The sequence below is a fragment of the Mobula hypostoma genome, chromosome 11 (assembly GCF_963921235.1).
Source record: "Mobula hypostoma chromosome 11, sMobHyp1.1, whole genome shotgun sequence".
In the NCBI taxonomy this organism is placed as follows: Eukaryota; Metazoa; Chordata; class Chondrichthyes; order Myliobatiformes; family Myliobatidae; genus Mobula; species Mobula hypostoma.
This window is the reverse complement of record NC_086107.1, coordinates 6,208,319-6,224,595: the sequence shown is the minus strand read 5'-3', so window position 1 is coordinate 6,224,595 and position 16,277 is coordinate 6,208,319. Positions and strand designations below refer to the sequence as shown.

Below are 16,277 nucleotides of genomic sequence, written 5' to 3'. Positions count from 1 at the left end.
CAAAAGAGAACAAAGCGTGCAAATAATAAAACTAATAAACAAGTAACACATGGAGCGTGAGCTGCCGAGTCCCTGAAAGTGAGTCTACAGGTTACGGAGACCGTTCAGTGCTGAGGAAAGTGAAACCGGTCTGGGAGCCCAATGACTGCAGGCCACGGACATCGGCCCTTCGGCCTGACTCACCCATGTTGACCACAGTGCTCAGCAAGTTAGTCCCATTTACCCACGTTCATTCCGTAAACCTTCCCCTATAAACGTATGTCCATATGCCTCATCATTACCATTGTGCTGCATAATAAGACGTGGGCGATCACGGTCTTTGACCATGATTGTCCCTGGCAAATATTTCTCCAGAATTGATTTGCTATTGCCGCCTTCTGGGCAGTGTCTTTACAAGACGGGTGACCCCAGCCATTATCAATACTCTTCAGAGATTGCCGTCAGTGGTCGCATAACCAGGGCTTGTGATATGCACCAACTGTTCATACGACCATCCACTATCTGCTGCCATGGCTTCAGGTGACCTGATTGGGGTGGGGCACTAAGCAGGTGCTACACCTTGCCCATTGGTGACCTGCAAGCTAGCAGAGAGAAGGAACTCCTTACACCTCCCTTAAGTAGAGGCATAATCTCCACCCTACCACTCTCTGCCTCATAAGTGTTATAATTGTACCCACCTCTACCACTTCGTCTGGCAGCTCAATCTATTGGCACAACACCTTCTGTGTGAAGCTGCCTGTCAGATCTCTTTTAAATCTTTTCCTCTCACACACTGGGTCTATGCTCCCTAGTTTTTAGTTCCTCTTCCTTCGGGAAAAAATACTGTGTGCGTTTATCCTATCTATACCCCCTCTGATATTGTACACTTCTATAAAGTCACCCCTCGGTCTCCTACAGACCAAGGAATAAAGCTGAGGCTTTATGAGGTATTGGTCAGAGCGCACTTGAAGTATTGTGAGCAGTTTGGGCCCTGTCTCTATGTGCTGGCATTGGAGAGGGTCCTGAGGAGGTTCACGAGAATGATTTCAGGAAAGAAAATGTTAATGTATGAGGTGTGTTTAATGGCTCTGGGCCTGTACTCACTGAAATTTAGAAGAATGAGGAGGGATCTCAGTTAAAGCTACAAAATATTGAAAGGTCTAGACAGAGTGGATGTGGAGAGGATGTTTCCTATAGTGGGGGAGTCTCAGACCAGAGGCACAACCTTGGAATAGAGGGATGACCATTTAGAACAGAGATGAGGAGCAATTGCTTTAACCAGTCTGAATGGCCTAATTGTGCTCCTACAGTATGTCGTAGTCTTCACGGGGAGGATGTACAAACTCCTTATGTATGGCACTGGAACAGAATTCAGAATTCCAGACCACCCCCAGCTGTAATAGTGTTGCGCTAACCTCTATGCCAATGTGGCATCTGTTTATTATCACTGGCTTATCGGATGTGAAATTTGTTGTTTTGTGGCAGCAGTTCAGCGCAGGTATAAAATTACAAACACGAGAAAATCTGCGAATGCTGGAAGTTCAAGCAACACACACAAAATGCTGGTGGAATGCAGCAGGCCAGGTAGCATCTATAGGAAGAAGTACAGTCGACGCTTCGGGTCGAGGCCCTTCGTCAGGACTAACGGAAAAAAGAGATAGTAAGAGATTTGGAAGTATAAAATTACTCTCGATTATGAAAGTGCAAAAAGAGGGAATAACAAGGTTATTCCATTGCTGTCTGTAAGGAGTTTGTACACTCACCTTGTGTTTCCTGCGGGTGCCTCAGTTTCCTCTCACAGTCCAAAGACGTACGGGTTAATTGGTCACGTGGGTGTAATTGGGCCAGATGGGCCTGTTACTGTCCAGCACCTCCTCTGCTAAAAACAAGGGCAGCAGAAGATTTCCTACTCCCTGCGAGTTTCCCTCCACCTTGCTTTGGAAGTACATCACTGCTCCTTCCTTCCTTGTCAGCATGCTTGGAACTGCTTCTCCAACACCTCTAGATGGACTGCAGTGGCTCACCCCCTCCTTCTCAAGGCAGATGGGGGATTGGGTAATATAGGCTGCCTTTATCAGTGATGACCCGTTCCCAGACAACAGAAGACAAAATGTTATGTTGCTGAGGCCTAATTTGGAGTTTTGTGAGCAGTTCTAGCCACCTACAGTACTGTGCAAAATTCTTGGGCGCATATATATAGCTAGGTACCTAAGAACTTTGCACAGTACTATATTTATCAATGTGGAGTGGATGTCTGGTGGGAGCAATGGATGTTGGGAGTGATGAGGGTGGGGCACTGCGGGAGGGGTGTGGGGCAGATGGCAGAGAACGAGTACCAGGGGCAGGGGGTGGCACGGGTGCAAACACACTCAACCCTGAGACACCAGGCAAGGTTATTTGATTCCAAAGAATTGGTTTATTTATCACTACAGAACGTCTCTCTGGTGCTTCCCACTCCCTCCCTCTCCCTTTTCCTTTTCCCAACCATGATTCCCCTCTCCCTGCTCCCTTCCCACTCTCAGTCCCCCATAGTGACCCATATCAGAATCAGGTTTATCATCACTCACATACTGTATGTCATAAAATCTCTTTTCTTTTCAGCAGTAGTATGGTGCAATACGTAAAATTACCATAGCACTGTGCAAAAGTCTTAGACATATATAGGTGCCTAAGACTTCTGCACAGTATGGTACCTACAGGAAAGATATCAAAAACCTTGAAAGATTGCAGAGAAAATTTACAAGGATGTTGCCAGGACTTGACCTGAGTTATTGGGGAAGGTTGAGTAGGTTAGAAATTTATTCCTTAGAGCACAGAAGAATGAGGGGAGATTTGATAGAGGTATGTAAAATTATGGGTGAAACTAGAACCAAAGGTCATGGGCTAAGGTTGCAAGGTGAAATGTTCAATGGGAACCTGAGGGGGAACTCCTTCACTCAGAGAGTCGTGAGAGTGTGCAGCAAGCTGCTTGCAGAAGTGGTGGATTCGGGTTCAGTTGCAACATTTGAGAGAAATGTAGATAAGATCACGGATGAGATAGTCCTGGCGAGGGTTGAAGTGACTGGGCAATTTACATTTCGTCATGGACTAGATGAGCCAAAGGGCATGTTTCTGTGACTATTGATCAATTTTCTGCACGCGCACCATAACATTTGTCCAATCCTTGTTTAAATTTGAACAGTAGCATGATGTTCGAAGGGAGAGAGCTTTTTGTAGTTAAGGAGGTTGATGAAATGACTTGGAATGTCAATGTGACAGGCGGTCAATATAGATTTGGCATTATTCATTACCTTTTGGATTGGAGTGCCATTGATGAGACAAGTCAACAGCAGGAACGTGTCAAAGTGCTCGCTGCTGAGATAAAATGGGAAATTATGGTGTCAGTTTTACACTGAATGCAGTGAATCTCTCTGAATTCTACAGAGTTAGAACATTATTTAACCGGGGGGTGCTGAATCAGATGGCAGTGGAGGCTAAGGCACTGGATATATTTAAAGTGGAGGTTGATAGTTTCTTGATTAGTCAGGGCATTAAAGGTTGCGGGGAAAAGGCAGAGGAATGGGGTTGAGAGGGAAAAGGCAACACTGTGTGTCCGACAGAGTGATCAGCAGCACTGGGGCTCCACAGGGGACTGTCTTGTCTCCCTTTCTCTTCACCATCTACACCCCGGACTTCAACTACTGCACAGAGTCTTATCATCTTCAGAAGTTTTCGGATGACTCTGCCATAACTGGATGCATCAACAAGGGAGATGAGGTCGAGTACAGGGCTACTGTAGGAAACTTTGTCACATGGTGTGAGCAGAATTATCTGCAGCTTAATGTGAAAAAGACTAAGGAGCTGGTGGTAGACCTGAGGAGAGCTAAGGTACCGGTGACCCCTGTTTCCATCCAGGGGGTCAGTGTGGACATGGTGGAGGATTACAAATACCTGGGGATACGAATTGACAATAAACTGGACTGGTCAAAGAACACTGAGGCTGTCTACAAGAAGGGTCAGAGCCGTCTCTACTTCCTGAGGAGACTGAGCTCCTTTAACATCTGCCGGACGATGCTGAGGATGTTCTATGAGTCTGTGGTGGCCAGTGCTATCATGTTTGCTGTTGTGTGCTGGGGCAGCAGGCTGAGAGTAGCAGACACCAACAGAATCAACAAACTCATTCGTAAGGCCAGTGATGTTGTGGGGATGGAACTGGACTCTCTGACGGTGGTGTCTGAAAAGAGGATGCTGTCTAAGTTACATGCCATCTTGGTCAATGTCTCCCATCCACTACGTAATGTACTGGTTGGGCACAGGAGTACATTCAGCCAGAGACTCATTCCACCGAGATGCAACACAGAGTGTCATAGGAAGTCATTCCTGCCTGTGGCCATCAAACTTTACAACTCCTCCCTTGGAGGGTCAGACACCCTGAGCCAATAGGCTGGTCCTGGACTTATTTCATAATTTACTGGCATAATTTACATATTACTATTTAACTATTTATGGTTCTATTACTATTTATTATTTATGGTGCAACTGTAACGAAAACCAATTTCCCCCTGGGATCAATAAAGTATGACTAAAACTAAAAACTAAAACTAAAACTAAATCAGATATAATGAAACGGCAGGGCAGGCTCGGTAGGCCAAATGGCCTAATTCTGCTCCTATGTCTTATGGTCTTAAACTGTGCTTTTCATTGGTATCTACAGCTAAGTCTTATTCACAGAAGGAATGAGGATAGATGTAAACATTGCTGAGGCCAGCTGAGATTCATGAACTTATACTGACCTCACAGATGTGAATCACAAGTGTGTCCATGCCAGCCGTCAAACAATCTACACCAAATGTTCAAAGAAATAATAGTAAGTAAATAAGCAATAAATACCAAGAACCTGAGATGAAGAGTCCTTGAAAGTGAGTCCATTGGTTGTGGGCACATTTCAGTGATGGGGCAAGTGAAATTGAGTGAAGTTATTCCCTTTCGCTCAAGAGCCTGATGGTTGAGGGGTAATAGCTGTTTCTGAACCTGGTGGTGTGGGGCCTGAGGCTCCTGTACCTTCCTGATAGCAGCAGCAAGAAGAGAACATGTCTTAGGTGGTGGGGGTTCTGGATGATGGATGCTGCTTTCCTACAACAACATTTCATGTTGATGTGCTCAGCGTTGGGGAGGGCTTTACCTGTGATGGTCTGGGCTGTACCTACTATCCCTTTTACCGGCACTTAGTCTTTGGATTTTAGTACCTTGGCATTTCAAGCCTTTGTGACACTAGGTTCATTCTCCTGCTATTAAACCTGTATAAAATTTTTTAAAACCCCAAGAAAAATCTCACTGAGATGCAATTTGAGTTTTATTTCTTACCTGGAGATACTATGTGGAACTGGCCTTTCCGGCCAGACCAGTGGTGCCACCCGGCAACCCCACTATCTGTTGTTGTTCCTTTCCACACCTTGTGGTGCATCGGGCGGCAACTTTGCCGTTTCTTTAGCATTTGTCTGTTTTTTACAAGGCCGAGTTGCTAGCTGAACACTCAAACCAGCACGGATGCAAAGCATGCAAGGAGCCACTGGATTCAAACGTGGGACCATTCCCCTCAAGGTCTGGTGCAGATGCAAAATTCTTAGGCACCCTGGCTATATTTATCTGCCTCAGACTTTTGCACATTGCTTAGATTGGCTGAACAGCTAGAGAATTTTTGCCAGGGTGAAAATAACTAATACAAGGGAACATAATTTTAAGGTGATTGGAGGAAAGTATAGGGGGGATGTCAGAGGTAAGTTTTTACACAGGAGAGTGGTGGGTGCGAGGAATGTGCTGCTAGGGGTGGTGATAGAGGCACGTCCATTAGGGGCACGTCCAGTAGGGGCATCTAAGAAACTCTTAGATAGGCACATAGATGATAGAAAATTGGAGGGCTATGTAGGAGGGAAGGGTTAGATTGATCTTAGAGTGGGTTAAAAGGTCGGCACAATTTCATGGGTCAAAGGGCCTGTATTGTGCTGTAATGTTCCATGTTCTATTTTCAAAACAACCTGAGGTTATATTATGAGAGTCTTCTTTCCTAGGGGAGAGTTGTCTTTATATTAGAGGGCATAGATATAAGCTGATTAGAGAACATTAAAAGGAGATAAAGGACGCAAGTTTTATGTGTGTTTTGGGTGCCTGGAATGCAGTGCCAAGGGAAATGGTGGAAGCCAGTGCAATATTAATGTTTAAGGCATTTAGCCAGGCACTTGAATAGGTAGGAAATGGAGGGATAGACTGTATACAGGCAGATGTATAGTTTAAATTGGGATTGTGTTTGGCATAACACAAATTGGGATTGTGTTTGGTGTTTGTGATTGTGGTGGTAGACCTGAGGAAAGCTAAGGTAATGGTGACCCTGGTTTCCATCCAGGGGGTTAGTGTGGACATGGTGGAGGATTACAAATACCTGGGGATACGAGTTGACAATAAACTGGACTGGTCAAAGAACACTGAGGCTGTCTACAAGAAGGGTCAGAGCCGTCTCTATTTCCTGAGGAGACTGAGGTTCTTTAACATCTGCTGGATGATGCTGAGGATGTTCTACGAGTCTGGGGTGGCCAGTGCTATCATGTTTGCTGTTGTGTGCTGGGGCAGCAGGCTGAGGGTAGCAGACACCAACAGAATCAACAAACTCATCCGTAAGGCCAGTGATGTTGTGGGGATGGAACTGGACTCTCTGACGGTGGTGTCTGAAAAGAGGATGCTGTTTAAGTTACATGCCATCTTGGTCAATGTCTCCCATCCACTACATAATGTACTGGGTGGGCATAGGAGTACATTCAGCCAGAGACTCATTCCACTGAGATGCAGCACTGAACGTTATAGGAAGTCATTCCTGCCTGTGGCCATCAAACTTTACAACTCCTCCCTTGGAGGGTCAGACACCCTGAGCCAATAGGCTGGTCCTGGACTTATTTCATAATTTACTGGCATAATTTACATATTACTATTTAACTATTTATGGTTCTATTACTATTTATTATTTATGGTGCAACTGTAACGAAAACCAATTTCCCCCGGGATCAATAAAGTATGACTATGACTATAAATATTGTGGGCGAAAGGGCCTGTCCTATGTTTTATGTTAACTTGCCAATACACTTTATTGACTTTAGGCCTTTGTAAGGTAATGTGGACATTGAGAAATAGCTTGTTTTCACTGGATAGGGCGGATCTCTATTGTTCTTGGAGAGCCTCAACCCTTTTTGACCGTATATTTGCCTTTTCCTTTATTGTGACCTGTCATATGCCATCTGCTGGCCCTCAGTCCCCGTCAGCGATGAGGAGGAGAACGCCACGCTATTCGAACACGTCTCCAAGACGTCGGACGACCCATTCGACACACCCTCGGGGTCCGTACAGCTTCTATCCATCAAGCCGCTGACCGCACACCCTGGTTACCCCCAGTCCGGCTCGGAGAAGAGCCCAGAGATGGCAGCCGTCAATGGGGAGGTGAGTCCAGTAGTCTCTCTTCACCTCAGGTAAAGAGTCACAGTCCCACCAAGGGAGATGTCTGTCATCAAAACTTGTGGCTTGTAGGGAGGGCATACACTCTCCAAAGCCTCTGTCATGGCCAACTAACTGGATTCTGACAACCCATACTCGTCTCTCAATCCCACATCATTTACACTTGTGCATGCCTGTCACCACCAGGTTCTGAAGTTTGATCAGAGAAATGCCATCCTTATACAGAATTGACCAACAGTTACAAATATTGACCCTTTGGTAAACTGTCTATGTTCAAATTCTGTACTTGCATGATGAGCAGTCATTCACAATAGAAACTGCAAGCTAACAATCGATGATACTTTGAAGTTAGTAAAGTTGGTGTGTGTGCCTTGCATCTTTCTGTTACATCCTTATCTTGACTCCATACGTGGAATGTCTCTGGTCCCCTGCTCTGCCAAGGAAAGCTGTGCTCTTCAAAGACCTTTCTTCAAAGGCCTCACTTGCCTGGATCAACAACACATTATCTGTATACTATACATGCCTGGACATGATCTTAACCCTCTTACCTAATTACTTGGGCCCTTCGCTCCAAGTGAAGCATTGGCCATCGATGAACTCCTGCATCCATTGTCCTCTGAAGTCTATGGTATGGTTGGAGTTCATCAAGATTTCTGTAAAGGAGTGACTAGAACTGAATGTAAAATCCAGTTGTGAAATAACCAGTGCTTTATAAAGCTACAACACAACATCGTGACCCTTGAATTCAAAGTACTAGCCTTTTATGTGGCACCTTAACAGGTGCCTTCTGGAAATCCAAATACACTACATCTACTGGGTCCCCTTTATTTACGATTTAACAAATTTATCAAACCCAATTTTAAAAAGCTATGAACGAGCCAACAGATGGACAAGCCAATAAAGAACAGTTGCTGAGGGATGTTGCAAGGATATATTTTACTTCTGTACTGCCTATATACTCAGAATCAGAATTAGGTTTAATATCTCTGGCACACATCGTGAAATTTGTTGTTTTGTGGCAGCAGTACATTGCAATACATAATAATAAAAAACTAAAAAGTATAGTGAGAAATATATTTAAAAATTAAATTAAATTATGTAGTGTAAAAAGAGAGCAAATTAATTAAATAAATTGTGAAGAAGCATACATTGTCCATTCAGAAATCTGATGGCAGAGGGGAAGAAGCTGTTCCTGAAGCATTGAATGTCTGTCTTCAGACTCCTGCACCTCCTCCCTGATGATAGCAATGAGAAGCGGGTATGTTCTGAGTGATGGTGGTCCTTAATGACAGATGTTCCCTTTATGAGACATTGTGATTTGAAGGTGTCCTGGATCCTGGGGACACTAGTGCTCATAATGGAGCTGGCTGAGTTTACAATTTTCTGTAGCTTTTTCCAATTCTGAGCAGTCACCCCTCCATACCAGACGGTGATGTAACTAGCTAGAATGCTCTCCATGGTGCATCTACAGAAACTTGCAAGTGTCTTTGGTGACATACCAAGTCTCCTTAAACTCCTAATGAGATCTAGTTACTGTCATGCCTTCTTTGTAATTGCATCAGTAAGTTGGGCCCAGGATAGATCTTCAGAGATCTTAACACCCAAAAACTTGAAACTGGTCGCCCTTTCCACTGCCTGAAATGTTGTCACTGATGTTAGATAGAAAGTCGTTAGACCTTAATAATTCTCAGTAAAAGTCCCACAAATGGCCAACACCTGCTGAGTTCCTCCAACCCAACTCCCGGAAGGTGATTGATTTTGATTGTAAAAGATTATTTGGAACTTACTGAAGAGACTTCTCAAAAAGCACGTTGGGTTCAAAGAGCACCAATGTAGTGGTAACGTAGTGGTTAGCAGGATGCTATTACAACTCAGGGCGTTGGAGTTCAGAGTTCAATTCCGGCATCCCCTGTAAGGAAGTTTGTACGTCATTCCATAAGTACGTGGGTTTCCTTCAGGTTCTCTGAATTCCTCACATAGTCCAAAGACGTACCGATTGGTAGGTTAATTGGTTATTGTAAATTGTCCTGCGATTATGCTGGGGTTGAGTCTGTGGGTTGCTGGGTGCTGTTCATTGCGCTGCACAGTTCTGTTCCGCTCTGTATCCCTAAATAACTAAATAAGTAAAACTGTGGAATAGAAACAGGTAAAATCACAAACACTACAATTGGACAAGAAGCCTTATGAACAAGAAGCTCATTAAACAGCTTTCTTTACTTTCCCCATCTCTGCTGTGTTGGCCTGGCCTCAGTGCATGTGTGTTTCCTTTTTATTGTATATGTCTCCTTTCACTGATTTTTTTTCCTCCTGTCTCATAGTCTTTATTTCTGTTATTCCCTGTATGAGACACGGTGTGTGTCCACCTGGGTCTCTCTTCTTCTAGTTCCCTCTTTCTGGTCTATTACCTTCTATCTATTATTCAACATTCTGTGTCCATTGTCAGATCAAATCACCGAGCACGCTTGGGCAGCTTGTAGCTGTCACCACACTTCTGGCACCAACGTAGCGTGCCCACAACTTACTACCCCTAACCACAACGATTCTGTGCAGCCCCTTATTTTTATAAGTAATTATAATTTACTTAGAGTAACTTTTACGTCTTGCACTGGTCTGCTGCCGAAAATCAACAAGCTTCATGACATACACAGTGGTAATAAACCTGACTGGTTCTGAGATTCTCTCTTCGTTTCTGTCCTCGCTAGGTGAACAAAGCACTAAAGCAGAAATCGGACATTGAGCACTATCGGAACAAGCTCCGCCTGAAGGCGAAGAGGAAAGGCTATTACGACTTCCCCGAGGTGGAGAATGGTCAGCCCAGCCTGGAGCAGCAGAGGAAAGTCTACGAGAAGGGGCAGATGGAAGTCAGTCGCGCCTTGGAGACCGAGATACGGGCATCATCCACGTACTCCGAAGCCCGAAACAGGTGAGGACAGTGGAAGATGAGGAATCCGGGACCAGGGCGGGGAAATTTAATGACCTTAGAATCAGAATCAGGTTTAATATCTCTGGTATACTGAATGTCATGAAATTTGTTGTTATACATTGTAATACATAAAAATAAAAACAGATTACAATAAGAAGTATATATAAATTTTCATATATTCATTTATATGAATATATTATTTTTTAATTAAAATAAGTAGTGTGAAAAGAGAGGGGAAAAAATCTAATGTAGTATTCATGGGTTATTCATCCATTCAGAAATCAGATGGCAGAAAGGAAGAGCTGCTCCTGAGATGTTGAGGCTCCCTGATGATAGCGATGAGAAGAGGGCACGTACTGAGTGATGGGGGTCCTTAATGATGTTGCCTTTTTGAAGAATCACCTTTTGAAAATATTCTAGATGCTGGGCACAAATATCTTTAGTGCCCATGATGGAGCCGGCAGAGTTTATAACTTTCTGCAGCTTTTTCTGATCCCGTGCAGTGGCCCCTCCATACCGGATGGTGATGCGATCAGCTTAAGTGCTCTGCACGTAGAAATTGAGAGTGTCTGTGGTGACACACTGATTCTCCTCAAGCTCCTAATAAAATATAGCTACTGTTGTGTAATTGCATCAAAATATTGGGTCCAGGATAGATTCTCAGAGGTGTTGACACCCAGAAACTTGCAAATGTTCACTCTTTCCACTGCTGATCCCTCAATGAGGACTGGAGTGTGATCCCTCGACTTCCCCTTCCTGAAGTTCAAAATGAATTCCTTGATCTTACTGACACTGAGTGCAATGTTGTTGCTGTAACATCACTCTACCCAATGATCTGTCTCGCTCCTGTACGCCTCCTCGTCACCATCTGAAATTCTACCAACAGTAATTTGTCATTGGCAAATTTATAGAAGGTGTTTGAGCTGTGCCAAGACACACCTTAAGTTATTTTGAACTTAACTGCTGTCGGAGAAGAGAGAAAAGAGTGCAGGTGGTGGAATCTGGAGCAACAGAAAAATGCTGGGGGAACTCAGCAGATTGCTGGAATCCAATTCAATTAGTTTAGTGTATATAAATCAAAGTTGAGTTTATTGTTATATGTAGAAGTATATATATGCACAGGTACGACAAAAACTTACTTGCAGCCAACTAACTGGCACATAGGATTGGAGACACAAGATTGACAAGAACAATGTAAACATAAATTATACAAGAAAGAGCACGATTAGAACAGAAAAATACAAAGTCCAAGGTAGTGCAAAGCAGTCATGGTGTTGCTATTAGCAATTAGAGTTGTGCAGGTTGGATTAAGAACCAAATACCTGAAGGGAAGGACAGTACTGTACCAAAGCCTGAGGCTAGGGTGCCTAAGACTTTTGCACAGTGCTGTGGTAATTTTATGTATTGCACTGTACTGCTGCCACACAAAAAATCATAACATATATGAGTGATGATAAACCCAATTCTGATATGGGTCTCTATTGTAGACTGAGAGTGGGAAGGGGGCAGGGAGAGGGGAATCACGGTTGGGAAAAGGGGAGGGAGAGAGGAGGGAGCAGGAAGCACCAGAGAGACATTCTGTAATGATCAATAAACCAATTGTTTGGAATTAAATGACCTTGCCTGGTGTCTCAGGGCTGAATGTGTCTGCATCTGTGCCACCCACCCCCCCACCCCGGCACTCCTTCTCTGTACCTGTCCCACACCCCTCCTGCAGTGCTCCATCATCACCAATCCCAACATCTGCCCGCACCAAATTTACAAACTTGCTCTCCGCTCCACATTGACAAATACAGTACCGTGCAATAGTCTTAGGCACTGTGTGTGTTAGGCTGTGTTTCTCATACTGAAGCTTTGGAGCTGTACTTTGCACTTTCCTCCAGCCCAAGCAACAACCTTCCAAACCTCTCTGTTTCCCCTTGCTTTGCCAATTATTCAACCAAGATCTTCATTGTTGATGCTTGGCTATTGCACGGAGAGGGATCTGGAGGTCCACTGTGTAGTCACTAAAGATGGCCAGGACTGTGAAAGAGGTTCTGCTGAGGGAATATATATTTATCTATCTATCTATCTATCTAGTATTTAGAGGTACTGAACAGTAACAAGCCTTTCTGGCCCAATGGATTCACAATGACCAGCTACACCCATGTAACCAGTTAACCTACCGACCTGTATGTGTTCGGAATGTGGGAGGAGGCCCATGCAGTCACGGGGAGAATGTATAAACTCCTTACAGACAGCAGCGGGAAACTGCTACTTTACATTGCTGCCTAACTTAAGAAATAGAGCCACCAAACACATGATCTCTGGATTGCTCTTTGTCATAGGGTCATAGAGTGATAGAGAAGTACAACACTAAAACAGGCCTTTCTGTCTATCTAGTCCATATTGAGCCATTTCAACTGCCTACTTCCATCTACCTACACCGGGACCCATACCCCTCCATACCCCTACCGTCCATGTACCAATCCAAATCTCATTTAAACATTTAAATTGGGCTGGTGTGCACCACATGCGCTGGCAGCTTGTTTCACACTTACACCAACCTCTGAGTGAAGAGGTTTCTTGTCATGTTCCCCTTAAACTTTTCACCTTTGACCTCTAGTCCCACCCAACCTCAGTGGAAAAAGACTGCTTGTATTTACCTTATCTGTATCCCTCATTTTGTATATCTCTATCAAATCACCCAACCTTCTACATTCCAAGGAATAAAATCCTAACCTATTCAACCTTTCCATATAACTCAAGTCCTCCAGACCTGACAACATCCTTGTAAATTTTCTCTGTACTCTTTCAACCTTATTTACATCTTTCCTGTAGGTAGGTGACCAAAACTGACACAATAATCCAAATTAGGCCTCACCAACACCTTATATAACTTCAACATAGCATCCCATCTCCCGTACTCAATACTTTGATTTATGAAAGGCAGCGAGCCAAAAGGTTTCTTTATGACTCTATCAACCTGTGATACCATTTTCAATGAATTATGGACCTGTATTCCCAGATCCCTTTGTTCTACTGCACTCCTCACTGCCCTACTGTTCACTGGTTGGCCCTACTGAAGTGCAACACTTCCCACTTGTCAAGCCAAAGAGAGAGGCAAGGAGCATGCCAGTGCTTAGACATAGCCCTTGTCCAGATCCCTAGTGAGCACGTGACTCACAACATGTTTTGTTGAAGTTCTCGGAATCAGAATCAGGTTTAGTATCACTGACGTACATTGTGAAATTTGTTGCTTCATGGCAGCCGTACAGGACATAAACTATGTTACAAAACTAAGTAAATGGTGCAATAGACAGATAGTAAGGTCGTATTCATGGGTTCAAAGACCATTCAGAAATAAGATGGTGGAGGGTAAGAATCAGCAAGTGTGAGTTTTCAGGCTTCTGTTTCTCCTCTCTGATGGTAGCAATGAGAAGAAGGTATAGCCTAGGTGGTGAGGCACCTTAATGATGGATGCCAGCTTCCTGAGGCACTAACTCTGGAAGATATTGTTGATGTTGGGCAGGATTGTGGCCAGATGGAACTGGCTGAATCTATAACCCTCTGCAGCCTCTTTCCATCTTCTGCATTAGAACTTCCCAACCAGGCTCTGATGCAACCAGTCAGAATGCTCTTCACCATACCTCCATAGAAACTGGGTGGAGTCTTTGGTGACACATCAAATCCCCTCAAACTCCTCATGAAGTATAGTCGCTGACATGCAGAAACCAGTTGCAAGTGATTCTTCATTCCAGATAACAACATCCCTCCTGTGTTTATTCTGCTCTGATTTTAATTTTGTTAAAAGGCATTTGGACAGGTGCATGGATAGGAAAGGTGAAGAGGGATATGTGCCAAATGCAGTCAAAAGGGAGCAGCTTGGATGGGTGACTTGTCTGGCATAGACCAGTTGTGTTGAAGAGTCTGTTTCCTTGCTGTATGACACCGTGACTCTAATTCTTTGTTTTTTGGAATGATTGGGGAACCTGCGTAGGCAATCCCAGGTGAAGAATACAGTGTACAGGAGTAGGCAGTCTCTGAACAGCCCGAGTCCGGGAGGGACTGAGATGGACCTGCTAGTCACCAGGGAGAAGTCACGTCGAGGGATTCGCAACAACGGATATGATGTAAGTCAAACTAGATGAATTCTTTTTACACCAGCTTATGTGCCACATACTCCAACCTCCCATGGAAGCATCTCGCTTGTTAGATTGAGTTTGAAAAAAGGCATTTAGCATGCTTGCTCTCCCTGGTTGGGGCATTGAATATAAGAGTCAGGAAGGCATATTACAACTTTATAGAACTTGAATTAGGCTGCACTAGCATTATTGTGTGCAGTTCTGGCTGTCCCGTTGCAGGAAGGGTTTGGAGGACAGGGCAGAGAAGAGGTGTACAAGATGCCGCCTGGATTAGAGGCATGAACTATAAGGAGAGGTTTGACATACTGGGGTTGTTTTCTCTGGAGTGTCGGAGACTCAGGGGAGACCTGATACAAGTTTATAATATTTTGAGAGGCATAGATGTCTTTTTCCTTGGGGTGGAAATATCAAATACTAGAGGACATATATTTAAGGTGAGAGGGAGAAAGTCTCAAGAAGATGTGTGAGGCAGGGTTTTTATACAGATAGCAGTGGTGGTGGAATCAGAGGTGTTTAAGAGACTTTTAGATAGGCACATGATTGGACAGGGAATGGAGGGATATGGACCTTGTGCAGGCGGAGAAGATTTAGATCAGTTTCGCGTCATGTTCAGCGTAGACATCACAGGTGGAAGGGCCTTTTCCTGTGCTGTATTGTACTTTGTTCTATTATGCAAGTTTAATCGTAATTCATTCATTCGTTATGTGCTGTGTTGTCTGACATGGGCAATCATGTCTTTCTACGACCATGATCGTTCTTGGGAATTTTTTCTACAGAAGTGGTTTGCCATTGCTCTCTTCTGGGCAGTGTCTTTACAAGACGGGTGATCCCAGCCATTATCAACACTCTTCAGAGATTGTCTACCTGGTGTCAGTTGTCACATTACCAGGACTTGTGATATGCACCAGTTGCTCATATAACCATCCGCCACCTGCTCCCATGGCTTCACGTAACCCTGATCGCTGGGGTAATCAGGTGCTACACCTTGCCTAAGGGTGATCTGCCTGTTAGTGGAGGGCAGGATCGCCTTACACCTCCTTTGGTAGAGATGTATCTCTACCCCACCTCCCAATAGCAATAGTACTGAGTCCTATTTGGATCCTAGACAATCAGAGGTACACAGGAGGCTTGTGCCAAGAGAAAAGAGGTCTCCCATGAGGTCCCTTCCACCCTTTGAGTTGAGCACGGTGCTAAGATTAATGGGTGTACATTAATGACAAACAAGAGAAAATCTGCGGATGCTGGAAATCCAAGCGGCACATGCAAAATGCTGGACGAACTCAGCAGGCCAGGCAGCATCTATGGAAAAGAGTACAGCTGATGTTTTGGGCCGAAACCCACGCATTAAGGCTCCTAATTCCAGTCCTGCCGAAGGGTCTTGGCCCAAAGTGGCGACTGTACTCGTTTCCATAGATGCTGCCTGGCCTGTGGAGTTCCTCCAGCATTTTGTGTCTGTTGCGTGTACATTAATGAGTTTGGTACATGGGAGCAGGAGGGTCTATGGAGCCTCCTGAGAACTTCTGCCACCTTTGGATACCGTTGGGGGGGATTGACCTAACAGAGGAAAGTCACAGTGGTCAGGTCTCTGGCACTGAGTCTGCCTCTGTAACTCAGAAGGGAACGGGGGAGAAGAGGTACGCTGAGGTGATATAGGATTCATTGGGAAACAGACAAGGGGTTCTGTGAGCAAGAACAAGATTCCCGGATAGTATGTTGCCTCCTGGGTGCCAGGGTCCAGGATATCTTGGATCGAGTCCTCAGCATTCTTAAGTGGG

At 44.5% G+C, this 16,277-nt stretch overlaps 1 protein-coding gene across 4 annotated transcripts in view; it reads left to right on the top strand.

Annotated features, from left to right (window-relative positions):
- Positions 1–16,277, top strand: part of kiaa1549lb (KIAA1549-like b) — a 273,051-nt gene that overhangs the window by 182,750 nt on the left and 74,024 nt on the right. For all 4 annotated transcript variants that reach the window (XM_063061611.1, XM_063061614.1, XM_063061610.1 and 1 more), the window contains 3 exons: positions 7,256–7,440; positions 10,158–10,378; positions 14,358–14,490. In XM_063061611.1, coding sequence (XP_062917681.1) covers positions 7,256–7,440; positions 10,158–10,378; positions 14,358–14,490 — 539 coding nt within the window. The remainder of the gene's footprint in view (positions 1–7,255; positions 7,441–10,157; positions 10,379–14,357; positions 14,491–16,277) is intronic.